The 15,886-nt window shown below is 39.5% G+C and overlaps 1 protein-coding gene across 20 annotated transcripts in view; it reads left to right on the forward strand.

Annotated features, from left to right (window-relative positions):
• The first annotated feature begins 8,979 nt into the window (after positions 1-8,979).
• cngb1a (cyclic nucleotide gated channel subunit beta 1a) overlaps positions 8,980-15,886 on the forward strand; it is a 197,540-nt gene continuing 190,633 nt past the window's right edge. For all 20 annotated transcript variants that reach the window (XM_034287196.1, XM_034287201.1, XM_034287219.1 and 17 more), the window contains exons 1-4: positions 8,980-9,066; positions 14,304-14,394; positions 14,486-14,525; positions 14,624-14,669. In XM_034287196.1, the coding sequence (XP_034143087.1) occupies positions 14,305-14,394; positions 14,486-14,525; positions 14,624-14,669 (176 nt within the window). In that variant the 5' untranslated portion in view covers positions 8,980-9,066; position 14,304. The remainder of the gene's footprint in view (positions 9,067-14,303; positions 14,395-14,485; positions 14,526-14,623; positions 14,670-15,886) is intronic.

Below are 15,886 nucleotides of genomic sequence, written 5' to 3' on the forward strand. Positions count from 1 at the left end.
CAGCCAGAAGAGGACTGGTCACCCCTCCGAGCCTGGTTCCTTTCTATGTTTCAACCTACATTTTGGCCCCTTTAAGGAAGTTTTTCCTAGCCACTGTGCTTCAACACTGTTGTTGCATGCTCCTTTGGGTTTCAGGCTGGGTGTTTTGTAAAAGCACTTTGTGACAACTGCTGTTGTAAATAAGGGCTTTATAAATCAATATGATTAATTGATCGATTAACAAATGCATAGGGCTCCATAGGAAATGAATGGAAGTCAATGGGGAATGAATGCGAGTCTACTGAGAATGAATGGGGGGCAATGGAGAATGAATGGGAGTCAATGGTGATTCATGGGAGTCTATGGGGAATGAATTGAGGTCAATGGGGACTGAAGTGGAGTAAATGGGAGACTATGGGGAATGAAGGTGTGTCAATGAGAGACTATGGGGAACACCAAAGTCAATTGGGAATAAATGGGGATCAATGGGGAATTAATTGGGATCTATGGGGGTTGCATGAAAGTCAATGGGGAATGATTGGAGGTCAATGGACAACGAATGGAGGTCAATGGGGAATGAATGGGCGTCAATGGTGATACAATTAGAGTGTATGCGGAACGCATGGAAGTCAATAGTGAATAAATGGGGGTCTATGGGGAAGGCATGGAAGTCAAAGGGGAATGAATGGAGGTCAATGGGGAATTAATTGGAATCAATAGTTATTCAAAGGGAGTCTATCGGAGATAAACGGAGGGCAATAGGGAATTAATTGAGGTCAATGGAAAATGTATGGAAGTCAAGGTTGATTCAATGGGAGTCTATGGGGAACGCATAGAAGTCAATGGGGGATAAATGGGGGGAATTGGGGAATTAATTGGGGTCTATGAGGAACGCATGGCAGTCAACGGGGAATGACTGGAGGTCAATTGGAAATTAATGTGAGAGGTGCAGAGACAAACCTGTATACTGTCTTGGTTCAAGCAGTTCAGGCACAGAGGGCTCTATCCTCTCTTTTGCTGATGCTGGATTTAGCCGAATTAGGAGCTAATCCTCCTTGGGACACATTAACAGCTTGTCTCCACAGTTACCTGAAGTATACCAGAAACTGACAACAAATACTCCCGTGGCATAGAATCAACCCCAGTATGCATGAGGGTCTCTTCTTAGGTCCTAGCTAGCTAGAATTACTACTATCAAATTGTTACTTATTTCAAAGCACACCATATTCAAATGTTTGGGGACTGTATCAGGAATTAACCGAATTTAAAAGAATTAGACGGTGGATGAAGTAGAATCCTGTTTCAGAATATCTCCCCCAAGCCACTACCCCAAATCAGCATACTATTCAGTCCCTTCAGAAATATTTAGACTTTCTTTCACGTTTTGTTTTGAACGTAATTAATATTTGATAAAAGAAATTGCCATTAATCTACACACAATACCACTTAATGATTAAGCGAAAACACGTTTTAAGGGAATCTGTAATCACACTATAACACCAAGTTAATTAAACTTCAATATCTCCCAACTTCACCCTCCATCTTGAATGAAAACGTTCCGTGCACAGCAGAGCTGAAGCTAAACAGTAACGAGACAATTTTGTTATTTTTCCACAGCTTCTGACATTCTATGTTTTGTATTCTATGCTTGTTTTGGTTACATTTTTGTTATTCCATACACCTGTTCATTGTTTAGCCTAGCTATTTATTCAGTGGCCATTCTCAGTTCCCTATGAGGCATTGTTTGTTTTAACCTATGTTAATTTTCCAACGAAAACACCATAGTCCCTAGATTTTTCTGTGTAAAATACTTTAGCCTGTTCGCGCTCAACTTTGTTAAGCCTTTGTTTTTTTTTTACCTAAACCATTTTTCCTGGATTTTTTGTTACCGACTGGTTTTCTGGATATTTGTCTCCTGCCTAGCCCTTACTGGGACCTGTTTTCTAAATAAATCCTCCTACGCTCCACGTTTGGAACCGCAAACGTCTCTCCGATTCATCATAAAAATATGGTAATGCATGTAATGTGTACACTACAATACCTGTGAATAGGCTATTGCATTAGAAAATATTTAGCAAGGATAAATAAAGAAAAAAAGTATATGTTTGGCAAGTAGGCCTAGAGCATTTTATTGACTGGAGAAACACTAAGTCTAAAATGGCAAATGTTTTATGTAGACTTTTTGAGGTCTGATTAGTGAAGTAAAACCGCTGTAGGTTGGATCACGGTTGGCATGTCTGCTTATTAGAATTATTTTGTGCTTTTTTCAGAAGGTTGCTTGGAAATATTGTTTGTCATTTTTAGTGGCAGGTTGAGTTAGCAGTGGCATTTTTAGTGGCATGTTGAGATGTCACGGCATCTTCCCCGTTAGCAGTGGCATTTTTAGTGGCAGGTTGGGTTAGCAGTGGCATTTTTAGTGGCATGTTGAGATGCCACGGCATCTTCCCCGTTAGCAATGGCATTTTTAGTGGCATGTTGAGATGCCACAGCATCTTCCCCGTTAGCAGTGGCATTTATAGTGGCAGTTTGAGATGCCGGTGGCAGGTTGAGATGCCAACGATTTTTCCTGGGATTCCACAGCATCTTTCGCCGTTTATATGGTATTTCCGGTGGCAGCCTGAGATGCCACAAATTTACTCGACCGATTATGGGGTAGAACGGTGGCAAACAAGGGCTGTGTCCGAAATCACCCACTACTCAACATATACAACCAAACCAGTAGCCTGTCGTACTGTAGAGGAAAGAGCATATCTGACTGCAACTGCTGGTGTTTGTAGCATTTGCTAGTGAGATACCTTATAGTTTATAAATGTTAACATTTGCCAATATTACACTTGATAGCATTTTCATGACCGTATTTGTTCATTTTTTTCAACGTTTCTTTGATTATTTATAATATTTTATTTGTATTACAGTCTGTTATGTTGCAGTGCTAAGGAAAGAAATTGGTGGTAGCCTATTTTATTTTTTATTTAAAATGTAATGACAAAATGCTTTACTCACTCAAATAAAAGACTGCAGTTTAAAGCATGATTACATTAGGGGAACATGCCACTATAAATCCTGCCACTATAAATGCCACTGCTAACGGGGCAGATGCCGTGGCATCTCAACCTGCCACTATAAATGCCACTGCTAACGGGGAAGATGCCATGGTATCTCAACATGCCACTAAAAATGCCACTGTTAACTCAACCTGCCACTATAAATGCAACTGCTAACGGGGCAGATGCCGTGGCATCTCAACCTGCCACCGGAAATGCCACTGCGAGCTGCCGATGCTAGCTGTCACTCTATTTGGGCTTGCGTATGGTTTCGACTATTAGGCACACGAAAACAGAGAACTTTTAATTAAATAAAAGCTGTAACGTCCCCATCTACCTTCTAGCCCTGCTGCCTAATGTTATGTCTGAGCTACTACCGGCCACTACTAGCTGTGATTGTTTCATTTCCCCAAATAAGTTCAGTGACTAGAGGTGCGTTCAATTCACTTTTGTTTGCAAACAACAGCAAATACATTTCCGTTAGCTTTGTGTTCGCAATCAATGTGTTCAAAAACATTACAGAAATATAGTTCATATGTAGTGAAAGGTTGGCTTCAAATGTAATTCCAAGATTTTGAACATAACTTCAACGTTGGGTAGACTACTTCGAAGCTTCATTAGAGTTATTTTAGCAGCAGGATATTATGCTGGCAGCACTCAGATTTTCTTTATCACAATAAAAGCAATCATTGAAATGAATAAGGCAATATAGTTAACAATATAGTCTGTGAAAAAGAACAGACAAGAATAACATTGGAACGGACATTAAACATAAAATGTACAGACTAGATTGTTAAATGTATTACCTTATATGTCAATGGTGGCTTTTATTTTGAAAAAGAAAATCTGAATTAGCACTGCTAGCATAATATCCTGCTGCTAGAAGAATGCTAATGAATCCTCGAATGGCCATCAATCGGCCCTATTCAAGCAGCCAACTCTCAAACTAGTAGCCTACAAAGGCATTGTCTGTGTAAAACATCATTTTTTGGGCTTTCTCTACAGCTCCAATTTGTTTCTTTTGGGCTTCTTTTGACAGTCCCGGTTGCTTGTTTCTCTTGCGATTTCTGGCAAACACAGGGTTCGAATGCAGTTTAGTCTAGCATTTGCCATCTAGTCATAGACAATAGGCTTTAATAGCATGTTTATAGCACTTCTCTTTTACAACAAGAGATTTTGGCCAAATGTATTCAACGACAGGAAAACTGAGCAGGTAAACTGTGTATGAAGGTTTGAACACAGCGAATTTGTATGAAGGAAAGTCAGCTTATATCTATGGTCACAATTAGAATCCAAGCGTATTGTAATACATTTTTAAATGTTCATGAATTTACAAAAATGTGAATATATAACACTTTTGTACATAAATCACATTTCATATAAACGAAATATTCGTACAGATTCTTAACACCTAATGAAATGTCTTCCCGCTTATACCGTTTTTTTTAGGGAGAACACCTGTCTATATAAGAAGTTAATATATCTTCATTTACATCATGAATCGAAAACTCAGGAAGCTCTTTGCTATTGCGGTAATCTACTAGTGTTGGAACCGGCGGCGGCAGCAAAAGAAGCGGGCCGTGTTGGTGCACCCTATCCTGTCGACCTGCAGCAGCCATGGAGAATACCATCAACTGGTACAAGAGCTGCGGTTTTATGATGTGTTGTTCCAGGGCTACTTCAGGCAGAATAAAGTACAATTTGAAAACCTGCTGTCCAGGGTGGATCATTAAATTGCTGCAGTAGAAATGACATTTCGGCGGGCAATATGTCCTGTCTCTTAATTTTTACTTTTCTGTTCCTCACTCAAAACCTTCTTTTTTGACTTTTTTGGAAAGGAAAGAAAAAAGTGCAGTGGTCTCTTAGTTTTTTCTGGAGCTGTATATAATGTGAACATTTTATTAGGTTACTGATGTTACTATATTGTATTATTTATGTGTACTTAAGTCCGGCTATCCTAGATTTCATCTTCAAACTCGAAATGACTACAAATTGCAGCATACCGTTCATGTGAAGAGTTATACAGTAGTCGTTTTGATCCTCTGTTTTAGGTTTCCACTTCCACGGCACCCTAAAATAATTTGTGTTCTTTTATCACATGTGGCTTTGGCGCCATAGCTGTTGAAAAACTCAGCAGCAGGAGGAACTTTATGTTTCCGTATTACGTATTGTATATTTCTAACTGTATTGATGAGGAAGGGGTGTGCAGAATTATCTATTATCACTGAACTGTCAAATGGACAGTCCCTTTTGTTACAATCCCCTAGTAACAAGTTCAATAAGGTTTGCTGCAAATACAATTACTATACAGAGTTTTTCTGCTCTTATCAATCAATCAAATTTATTTATAAAGCCCTTTTTACAACAGCAGTTGTCACAAAGTGCTTTACAGTAGTGTTGGATTTCAGTGGCTAGGAAAAACTCCCTAAGAAGGCCGAATTTTAGGAAGAAACCTAGAGAGGACCCAGGCTCAGAGGGGTGACCAGTCCTCTTCTGGCTGTACCGGGTGAGATATTAAGAGTCCAATTAGAATAATAAATTCATTTCTCTGGGCTAAATCCAGAATCTATTTGATTCTAGACTGTCAAAAGTATGACCAGAAGGACAGGGACAGCAACGGGCCCCCCAAACCAGGTACTCCGCAGGTGTGGACCAGGACCTCATCTCCTCCTAAAATGTAAAACTGGAGGAGACTGAGAAAAGTTAGAAAGTGCATTCCTCATATCCCCCAGCACAATAATATAGCAGCGTAACACCTTGGAACGGAGACGGGGGGGGGTCCGGCGACACTGTGGCCCTACCTGGGGGAGGCCCCGGACAGGGCCCAACAGGCAGGAAATCAATCCACCTACATTGCCAGGCATCAACCAAAGGGACACCCACCAACCCCCCTGAAAGAGGGCAGATTATTACCAGCAGCGTACAGCCAAATGGCACAAGTGCGCAACAGAGAAACAACAACAAGCCAGTGACCCTTCCCCCGAAAGGCATTGGAGGGAGGGCATCCCAGTGGCGACGACAGCCCACCTGACAAGACAGCAAGTATCAAGCCTACTGGTCACCTTCACGCCCCCGGGCCAGGCTACACCTAATTATAAACCATGCTGTAGAGATGAGTTTTTAGTAGACACTTGAAAGTTTGCATTTCTAACCTTAATTGGCAGATCATTCCACAGTAGTGGAGATCTATGAGAAAAGGCCCTGCCGCCAGCTGTTTGTTTAGAAATTCTAGGTACAATTAAAAGGCCTGCATCTTGCGATCGTAGGTTACATGTAGGTATGTATGGCTCTTAAGGTTCTTCCAATGTAATGTTTTTATTATATGACTACTTGTATTTGTTTTATGTTGTTTATTTGTAATTCTTAAATATTGCTTAAACTTGCTGCTGCCTATCTTGGCAAGTGTAATGATTCTGGAAAGCAGGACCCACACACGGACCTTGGGAGCAACAAAAAAGTTTTAATGGTGAAACTGTGGCAGGTACAGGCACAAAAACATAATGACTCACAAAGGGCTAACAGAAGAGGGCAAATTAAATAGGGAGCTAACGAGGACTAAACAACAAACAGGTGAAAACAATCAGAACCAAAAGGACAAGCTACGTTAACAGGGCAGCAAAAACAAAACAGAACAAGACAGAACCTCACAGCAAGGATGCTCTTTAAAAATAGATTTTTAATCTCAATGAGCCTTTCCTGGTTAAATACATAAGTCTTGGAAACTATTATTGAAGAAGCCTATTTGAATACTTTGTAGCCTTTTTCTAGAACACAAGAACTGTGTTACCTGTAGGAAAGGGTCTCGATCACAGATCTCTTCATCAACGAGAAGCAAAGAAGAACCAGGCTGAATTTTGCAAAAGACCATAAGGATTGGACCATAGAGAAATGGAGTGAGGTCATCTTCTCTGGCGAGTCAAATTTTCAGCTTTGCCCAACACCTGGTCATCTAATGATTAGACGGAGACCTGGAGAATCCTACAAGCCACAGAGTCTGGCACTCACTGTGAAATTTGGTGGAGGATCGGTAATGATCTGGGGATGCTTCAGCAAGGCTGGAATCGGGCAGATTTGTCTTTCTGAAGGACACATGAATTAAGCCAAGTACAAGGTTATCTTGGAAGAACACCTGCTTCCTTCTGCTCTGACACTGTTCCCCAACTCTGAGTATTGTTTTTTCCAGCAGGACAATGCTCCATGCCACACAGCCAGGTCAATCAAGGTGTGGATGGAGGATCACCAGATCAAGACCCAGTCAATCAATCAATCAATCAATCAAATTTATTTATAAAGCCCTTTTTACAACAGCAGTTGTCACAAAGTGCTTTACAGAGACACCCGGCCTTAAACCCCAAGGAGCAAACAACAGTAGTGTTGAATTTCAGTGGCTAGGAAAAACTCCCTAAGGTCGAATTTTAGGAAGAAACCTAGAGAGGACCCAGGCTCAGAGGGGTGACCAGTCCTCTTCTGGCAGTGCCGGGTGAGATATTAAGAGTCCAATTGGAATAATAAATACATTTCTCTGGGCTAAATCCAGAGTCTATTTGATTTTAGACTAGGTCAGAAGTATGACCAGGTGGACAAGGACAGGGACAGCAACGGGCCCCCCAAACCAGGTAATCCGCAGGTGTGGACCAGGACCTCATCTCCTTCTAAAATGTAAAACTGGAGGAAACTGAGAAAAGAATCAATCAATCAGTCATGGCCAGCCCAATCTCCAGACCTGAACCCCATTGAAAACCTCTGGAATTTTATCAATAGGAAGATAGATGGTCACAAGCCATCAAACAAAGCCAACCTACTTGAATTTTTGTGCCAGGAGTGCCAGTGACAGACTGGTGGAGAGCATGCCAAGACGCATGAAAGCTTTGATTAAAAATCAGGGTTATTCCACCAAATATTGATTTCTAAATTCTTCCTAAGTTAAAACATTAGTCTTTTGCTGTTGAAAAATGACTATGAATTAGTTTATTTTTGCATTATTTGAGGTCTGAAAACTCTTAATGACCATATTTATATTTGGAATTTGGGAGTAATGTTGTCAGTAGTTTATAGAATAAAACAAAACTGTTCGTTTTACTCAAACACATACCTATGAATAGTAAAACCAGAGAAACTGATAATTTTGCAGTGGTCTCAATTTTTTCTTAATTTAATGCTGAGAAATAAAGTAATATTGGCTCACATAATTAACATGGGGAACCATTACTTCGGGAAGTCTACAATACTTCTAGGCCTTGTATAGCATTATTTGCATATCTAACCAACACAGCTGGTAATTCTGTTATCAAACTTTGTATCACATTACTATTAAAGTGAATTATTAAAAAAAAAATTGTTACTGTGGAATTGCCCTTTTTAAATATGACAGTTGTTAAACCTATTTAGAGTAATTTTAGATTAATTTGTTTAGAGGTTCTAACTAAACAATGGCTGCATATATAGCTCCAGGAAAAATTAAGAGACCACTGTACCTTTTTATTTCCTTTCTAAAAAAGTGGAAAAGGAAGGTTTTGAGTGAGGACCAGAGAGGACTGTGAACCACAACTGCTCCTCGGGGCACCTCTCCAACTTGGATATACAGTATGGGCTAAAACCAGAAGTCAAATTTAAATTGGATCTTTTATTCAGTTGATAACTAAATTCACTGAATCCTTAATTAATAATAATAATGAAAGCTAAGTGGCCTTCTCAAGCTTCAGTAGTGCTATTGAAATAGTTATGCATTCTCTAAGATAATCAAGGTAAACAAATATTATTCCATAGCAGAAGGAGTGTCTTAACTAAACTTCATCTTCAGTTTTCTTTCTATAGGCCTTTTTTCGGATTTTCGGGTACATTTTCTCGGGTTCCTCTAAAAAGAATTCCCATGTGTTTTGCTGGGGTAATCCCAGCCCCACCCTTACAGCAAAGCAGTGAGTGCTGTCCTTCAGACAGTTAATCCTGTAATCACAGCCTAGCATTCGCTAATCCTTCAACATTGCCCAGCAGCCTAGACATCCTCACCACTTCTGGGATGATGGACCGCCATTGAGACCCTCAGGTAAGTCCTAGCACCCACAGCCTTAAAGCAGACCCCGTAGACCATGGCACACTACAGGTATAATCTCTACAGAACTCAGAATGATAGGCAAATACCAGAGGGAACTAGTCATGGGTTGCCAAGCTTTTGTTCCTGGGAAGTGTTGGTACAAGTTATTAAACTAATCAAGGTATTGAGGTCACAGGTTGGCCTAACTTTGTCCATAGCATACCCTGACAAACTACCTCTAAATAAGACATACTATAACAGCATTGATATATGCTGTTCAATACAGTATCTCTTTATACATGGTGGGTGTTCTCTTAAATTATACGGCCACATGTATTCTGCTCCTGTTTGAGAGAGAGGTAGATTTAGCTTTGAAGATGATCTGTGTGTCTCGGTAATGAATGAATAAAAGCCAACTGGCAAATACCGCATCTCTTAACCACCAGGTTATTCCATGAATGACCCATTAATAATGATATAAATATTACCATGATGGGCCAGTAAGAAATATATGCGAAGGATTGTCAGCTAAATCATGGTAACATATATGTAATTGCGTTCTGTATTTTGGTGTGTTGATTTTTGTTGTGTGATAGGTAAGATATTTTTCTGAAAGAGACACAATAGAATGCATTATTAGGTGTAATAATGCAATAGAATGCATTATTAGGTGTCAGAAGATTCGTTTTTCTATTTGACAATATTTGCAGCAGTGTTTTCATCTTTACTGTAGGGGAGTTTCTCAATCCTGGACCCCAACATGGGTTAATATTTGTGGAGAGGTCCCCAAGCGCTGCACAAGTGATTTAAATGTCAAACTCATCATCAACATTCTATTATTTGAATCACATGTATGTAATGCTGAGTAATAAAGTAAAATTGGCTCCCTTTTAGGTCCCCAGGACCACGAAAGGCTGCTGTACAAGATTGTTTCATAAATGGGTAACAAGAATATGTATGACATTTTATGAGGCACCATCAGGTAGAGAATGGTTCTCACAAGAAGCACCATCACATAATGAACCGTTTTTACATGGGGAACCCACATGTAGGGAACTCTAAAATACCTGTAGGCCTAGTACAGCATTATCTGCATATCCAACCAACACAGCTGGTAATTCTGTTATCAAACATTGCATAACATTACAAGTGAATTTCTAAAAAAAAAAAATTTGTTACTGTGGAATTGCCCTTTTTAAATACGACAGTTGTTAAACCTATTTAGAGTAATGTTATAGTTATTTGTTCAGAGGTTTTAACCAAACAATGGCTGCATATAGAGCTCCACTGCACCTTTTTCTTTCCTTTCCAAAAATGTTGAAAAGGAAGGTTTTGAGTGAGGAACAGAAAGTTTAAAATTAAGAGACCACTGCAAATTGAATGCTTTTGTTCCTCACTCAAAACTTTCCTTTTCAACTTTTTTGGAAAGGAAAGAAAAAGGTGCAGTGGTCTCTTAATTTTTTTCAATACTTTTTAGTTGATGTTTTGCTTTCAATATTAATTATTTTGTTTGCAGAACTAATACTTTTGTTTGTTCTTACTGAAACAAAATAACTCCATAGTTAAGGCCCTGCCTAATCATGATTAATCCACAAGACTCAAAATTACATCTCAGTACGTAATCCTTTCAGAGCAGAATAAACTCACTCTCTGGCCTTTTACTTCAATCTAGCTCACAGGCACCCAAGCCACAAAAGGTTCACGAATCTCCAATATGAAAATATGTAATTGTGCCTCTTAATTTTTTCCAGAGCTGTAAATGTAACATTTCTATATGCAAATCTCAAGTGGCAGAACCCCCTCGCTGTACAAGTTAGACAGAAAGATTAACAAGCTAAGAAAGAACAAAAGGTTGTAACGGGGAAAGAACAGAAAAAAGATTAGGGAGGGTTAATTGTACAGATAGGTTTCTAAGTAGGGTTATACACCGACAAGTTAACAAGCTGTTATTGATGAGATGAGAGCGAAAGAGTGAGGGACAGAGAGCAGGGGTTATAGAAATAGATAAATAATATGACAGTTTACCGTTTAAATAAGTCATTCAAATATGTACAGTGGGGAGAACAAGTATTTGATACACTGCTGATTTTGCAGGTTTTCCCACTTACAAAGCTGTAATTTTTATCATAGGTACTCTTCAACTGTGAGTGACGGAATCTAAAACAAAAATCCAGAACATCACATTGTATGATTTTGAAGTAATTAATTTTCATTTTATTGCATGACATCAGTATTTGATACATCAGAAAAGCAGAACTATTTATTTGGTACAGAAAACTTTGTTTGCAATTACAGAGATCATACGTTACCTGTAGTTCTTGACCAGGTTTGCACACACTGCAGCAGGGATTTTGGCCCACTCCTCCATAAAGACCTTCTCCAAATCCTTCAGGTTTTGGGGCTGTCACTGGGCAATACAGACTATCAGCTCCCTCCAAAGATTTTCTATTGGGTTCAGGTCTGGAGACTGGCCAGGCCACTCCAGGACCTTGAGATGCTTCTTACGGAGCCACTCCTTAGTTGCCCTGGCTTTGTGCTTCGGGTCGTTGTAAAGCTGGAAGACCCAGCCACGACCCATCTAAAATGCTCTTACTGAGGGAAGGAGGTTGTTGGCCAAGATCTCGCGATACATGGCCCCATCCATCCTCCCCTCAATACGGTGCAGTCGTCCTGTCCCCTTTGCAGAAAAGCATTCCCAAACAATGATGTTTCCACATCCATGCTTCACGGTTGGGATGGTTTTCTTGGGATTGTACTCATCCTTCTTCTTCCTCCAAACACGGCGAATGGAGTTTAGACCAAAAAGCTCTATTTCTGTCTCATCAGACCACATGACCTTCTCCAATTCCTCCTCTGGATCAACCAGATGGTCATTGGCAAACTTCAGACGGACCTGGACATGCGCTGGCTTGAGCAGGGGGACTTTGCGTGCGCTGCAGGATTTTAATCCATGACGGTGTAGTGTGTTACTAATGGTTTTCTTTGAGACTGTGGTCCCAGCTTTCTTCAGGTCATTGACCTGGTCCCGCCGTGTAGTTCTGGGCTGATCCCTCACCTTCCTCATGATCATTGATGCCCCATGAGGTGAGATCTTGCATGGAGCCCCAGACCGAGGGATATTGACCGTCATCTTGAACTTCTTCCATTTTCTAATAATTGTGCCAACGGTTGTTGCCTTCTCACAAGCTGGTTGCCTATTGTCCTGTAGCCCATCCCAGCTTTGTGCAGGTCTACAATTTTATCCCTGATATCCACAGCTTTCTGGTCTTGGCCATTGTGGAGAGGTTGGAGTCTTTTTGATTGAGTGTGTGGACAGGTGTCTTTTATATAGGTAACGAGTTCAAACAGGTGCAGTTAATACAGGTAATAAGTGGAGAACAGGAGGACTTCTTAAAGAAAAACTAACAGGTCTGTGAGAGCCGGAATCCTTACTGGTTGGTAGGTGATCAAATACTTAGGTCATGCAATAAAATGCAAATTAATTACAATGTGATTTTCTGGATTTTTGTTTTAGATTCCGTCACTCACTGTTGAAGAGTACCTATGATAAAAATTACAGACTTCTACATGCTTTGTAAGTGGGAAAACCTGCAAAATCGGCAGTGTATCAAATACTTATTTTCCCCACTGTACCTGGAGGTCAAGAGCCACAGTATTTGCCAATTGGCAATGGTGGAGGTGCATGATGGGATTCACCTGAACTATAAGGTTATGCTTTTGTTAGCTTGATGTCTCAGAATTCATATTTTTTTTCCACAGTTTTTTCACACATTTTTATTTTCTGCAATGGGGTGTGTTTTCTTACGCTTTGTGCCATTTGCTTCTTGTTAAAGAAATAGTGGCTGTTGGAACTGATGTACTGCTCATATGGGTACTGTGGGTTTAGATTTTTTTCCCCCAACTGTAGTGAGATTAGAGCCTTACCTTTTTAGATTTGGCTGCTTAGCAATTGATTTCAGTCTTACTTATTAACAACTATACTTGCGGGATTTAACTAGATCTATTGCTACCAATCTACTGTAAACTCTATAGCCCATTGTTTTTAGATATGGTTGCTTTGCTGTTATTCTGTCTACTGTCTAAAGATTTAGTATAACAAACGGTGGAGTCCTTCATTAAAAGACCAGATTTTGTGTAAAGTTTGTTTGTCAAAACAAAATGATCATTGGAAAAAGTCATTTCTACTGGTAAGCAACCGCAGATGTATAGCCCACTCAGCATACACAAAACATGCTGTTTACCAGGGAGATCAGGTTAAGATACTTATGGGTGCATTATTTGCTCACAGTATGGTTGCTTGAATGTAATCTGCTAGGAAAATAGTGAAAGAGCATGAACTCGCTTGTCAAAAGGAAATTTTAATTGGGAAAAGTTATTTCTACAGGTAAATGTGTTATTGTTTGTTGACATGGTATTAGTGGGACCAATGCAAACGGGCTGTTAGTGGGATCTGGTTAAGTTACTTGTGGGTGCACCAAGGCAACGTAACAGGAATTAGCACTTTTCTGTGTTCGCTTGTAATCACTAGAGCCAGGCTCACACCAGCACACAGGCATCAGTATTGATGTTTTAAAAAGAAATATTGTGTTTTTTCCTCTTCTGAAAATGATTAGTGTATTCTCTGATTGCCGTTTCTGGAACTTATGGTATTTAATGAATACAGAGAAAGTAGATTCTACAGCGAAATTCAGATTCTAGATTATGTTGATATCTTCTTTTTATGACACAAACATATTATTGCTAACATTAGGAAATAGTACATAAAGTTGTTGTTCTTTAGTGATATTCCTCTTATTGCTTTTGTCTTCATTGGAGTCATTTTCTGGGGAATCCTAGCTTTCATGAATAGTGTAAATCATATAGGACCATGGGGAACCATACAGGAATATACAGATACATAAGGGACCATAATGTCTATGTATGTACAGTAAATCTACAGCTGTGTTAAGGCTGCAAACTTTTTCAGTTGGGCAGGGCAGAGCTTTAGGTGTTTATTTGCCATTAAGTGAATAGTTTCTGCTGTCAAACATATTCCTGGTTAGATTATTGACCCTGGTTGGGTCCGACACTCAGACACAACCAATCATGATCCAACCCATCGCTACATGCGCAGGGAGGGGAGGGAAATGCTGATAACTAATTAATTATATAGACTGGCATGTTTATTTGTGGGGCTTAGTGACAGAGTACTGAATTAATATGTTGCTGCAGTGTCATTAAGTTTGTGTGTATTTATTTCTGTGTTTCAGGATGTTCAGCTGGGTGGTGAAAGTGGTTCCCCAGCCCCCTGAACCTCCTGGGAAACTAGGAGATGAGAAGACCAGTGCCTCGCCTGCACCAGTAAGTCCCCCAAAAGTCAGAAAAAGAAATTCAAATTGACCACTATTTTAATTTAAAATACTAAAAATGTGTCTCTTTGTGTATAAAACAGGTAAAACAAGTCAAATTCAAAGAAGAGAAGAAACAGGAAGGTAATGCCTGAGAGTGTTCTAAACAAGTCACTAACTGACATGTATCCACAATATAGAGGACAATCAGTCTTAGACTTTTGTGTAATTATGATTGACAGCTCCAAAACCTGCTGAAACCAAAGAAGAAGTTGCCGAGGAGAATGGGTGAGTGTAGCTATGAAATTCAACACCTAGTGTCAGCACTTGACTGTGGGGATGCCCCTAGGCATCTCTATGTTTAGTTTTGTTGATCCCCAATTAGAGGCTGCTGCCCGGCATTGCCTCTAATTGGGGATCCTATTTATGAGTTGTGGATTGTTGTTTGTGCCTCATGCCCTTCAGTTCAGTTGCTACCGCTCCTTTTTGTTGTCCTTTCAAGAAACCAAGGAATGTTTCCTCCCAATCTATCTGCGCCTAGGGGTCCTGTCATCAAACTGTGACACCTATCTCATTTGATTTTGACTGAGTGACAGAGAGACCGACAATTCTGTGTAATCCATAACAGACAACTTAAATAGCACAAAACAATAATTCCAACACTAGGCTGAAATCTAATATTGGGTTTGGCTTGTTTGTGTTCGTACACAGCTTGAAAATATACAGTGCATTTGGAAAGTATTTGTTACATTACAGGCTTATTCTAAAATGGATTACATTTAGTTTTTTCTTCATCAATGTACCCACAACACACAATAATTACCAAGTACTTAAGTATTACAACCCTTTCCTATGACCACGCTATGATTTTAAAGGCAAGGCGCTAAGGGGGTACTCTTGGCGCTAAGGGGGTACTTAAGTTGCCAGGGCACCAAAGCCATAAAGCAAAATAGCCAATAAAAAAAACATATTTTAAGAAAAACAAACAATTACTGTAGTGATTTAAGAAAGCTTGTGTGTCTTTCAAGATATCATAAACTAGGGTGGTCATATCGTTATGACAGAACACAGATAGCTATCTATATTTAAAATGAAATCAACATTTATATGATTGAAATTAGACAAGTAACTAACATGTTAATGAGGTGTAGAAAAATACATCTTCACTAAAGTAATTTAGGATAAGCAATTTATTATGTACAGAGACAGAGAATGATTAATGTTAGTTAGCATGCTAGCCAGCTACACAGAAAGACACAGAAACACTAGTTACCTTAATAAGTGCAATCTAGTGGTGAGACACATTTTACGAACAGACAGTTAGCTAGCTAGGGGCTGAACAGTCATTAACTAGCTAACTCAGAAAATAACTTCACCGATTACATTTGAGTCAATGTCAGCTACAATAGAACACGAATAAATGCACCATAACGTAACTATTTCATATTTAATACTATTTGTATACCTTGCTTTCGTGTTGTTTCTTGAACGTCACGCTGTTCCCT

The sequence above is a fragment of the Esox lucius genome, chromosome 2, assembly GCF_011004845.1.
Source record: "Esox lucius isolate fEsoLuc1 chromosome 2, fEsoLuc1.pri, whole genome shotgun sequence".
NCBI classification, from domain to species: Eukaryota; Metazoa; Chordata; class Actinopteri; order Esociformes; family Esocidae; genus Esox; species Esox lucius.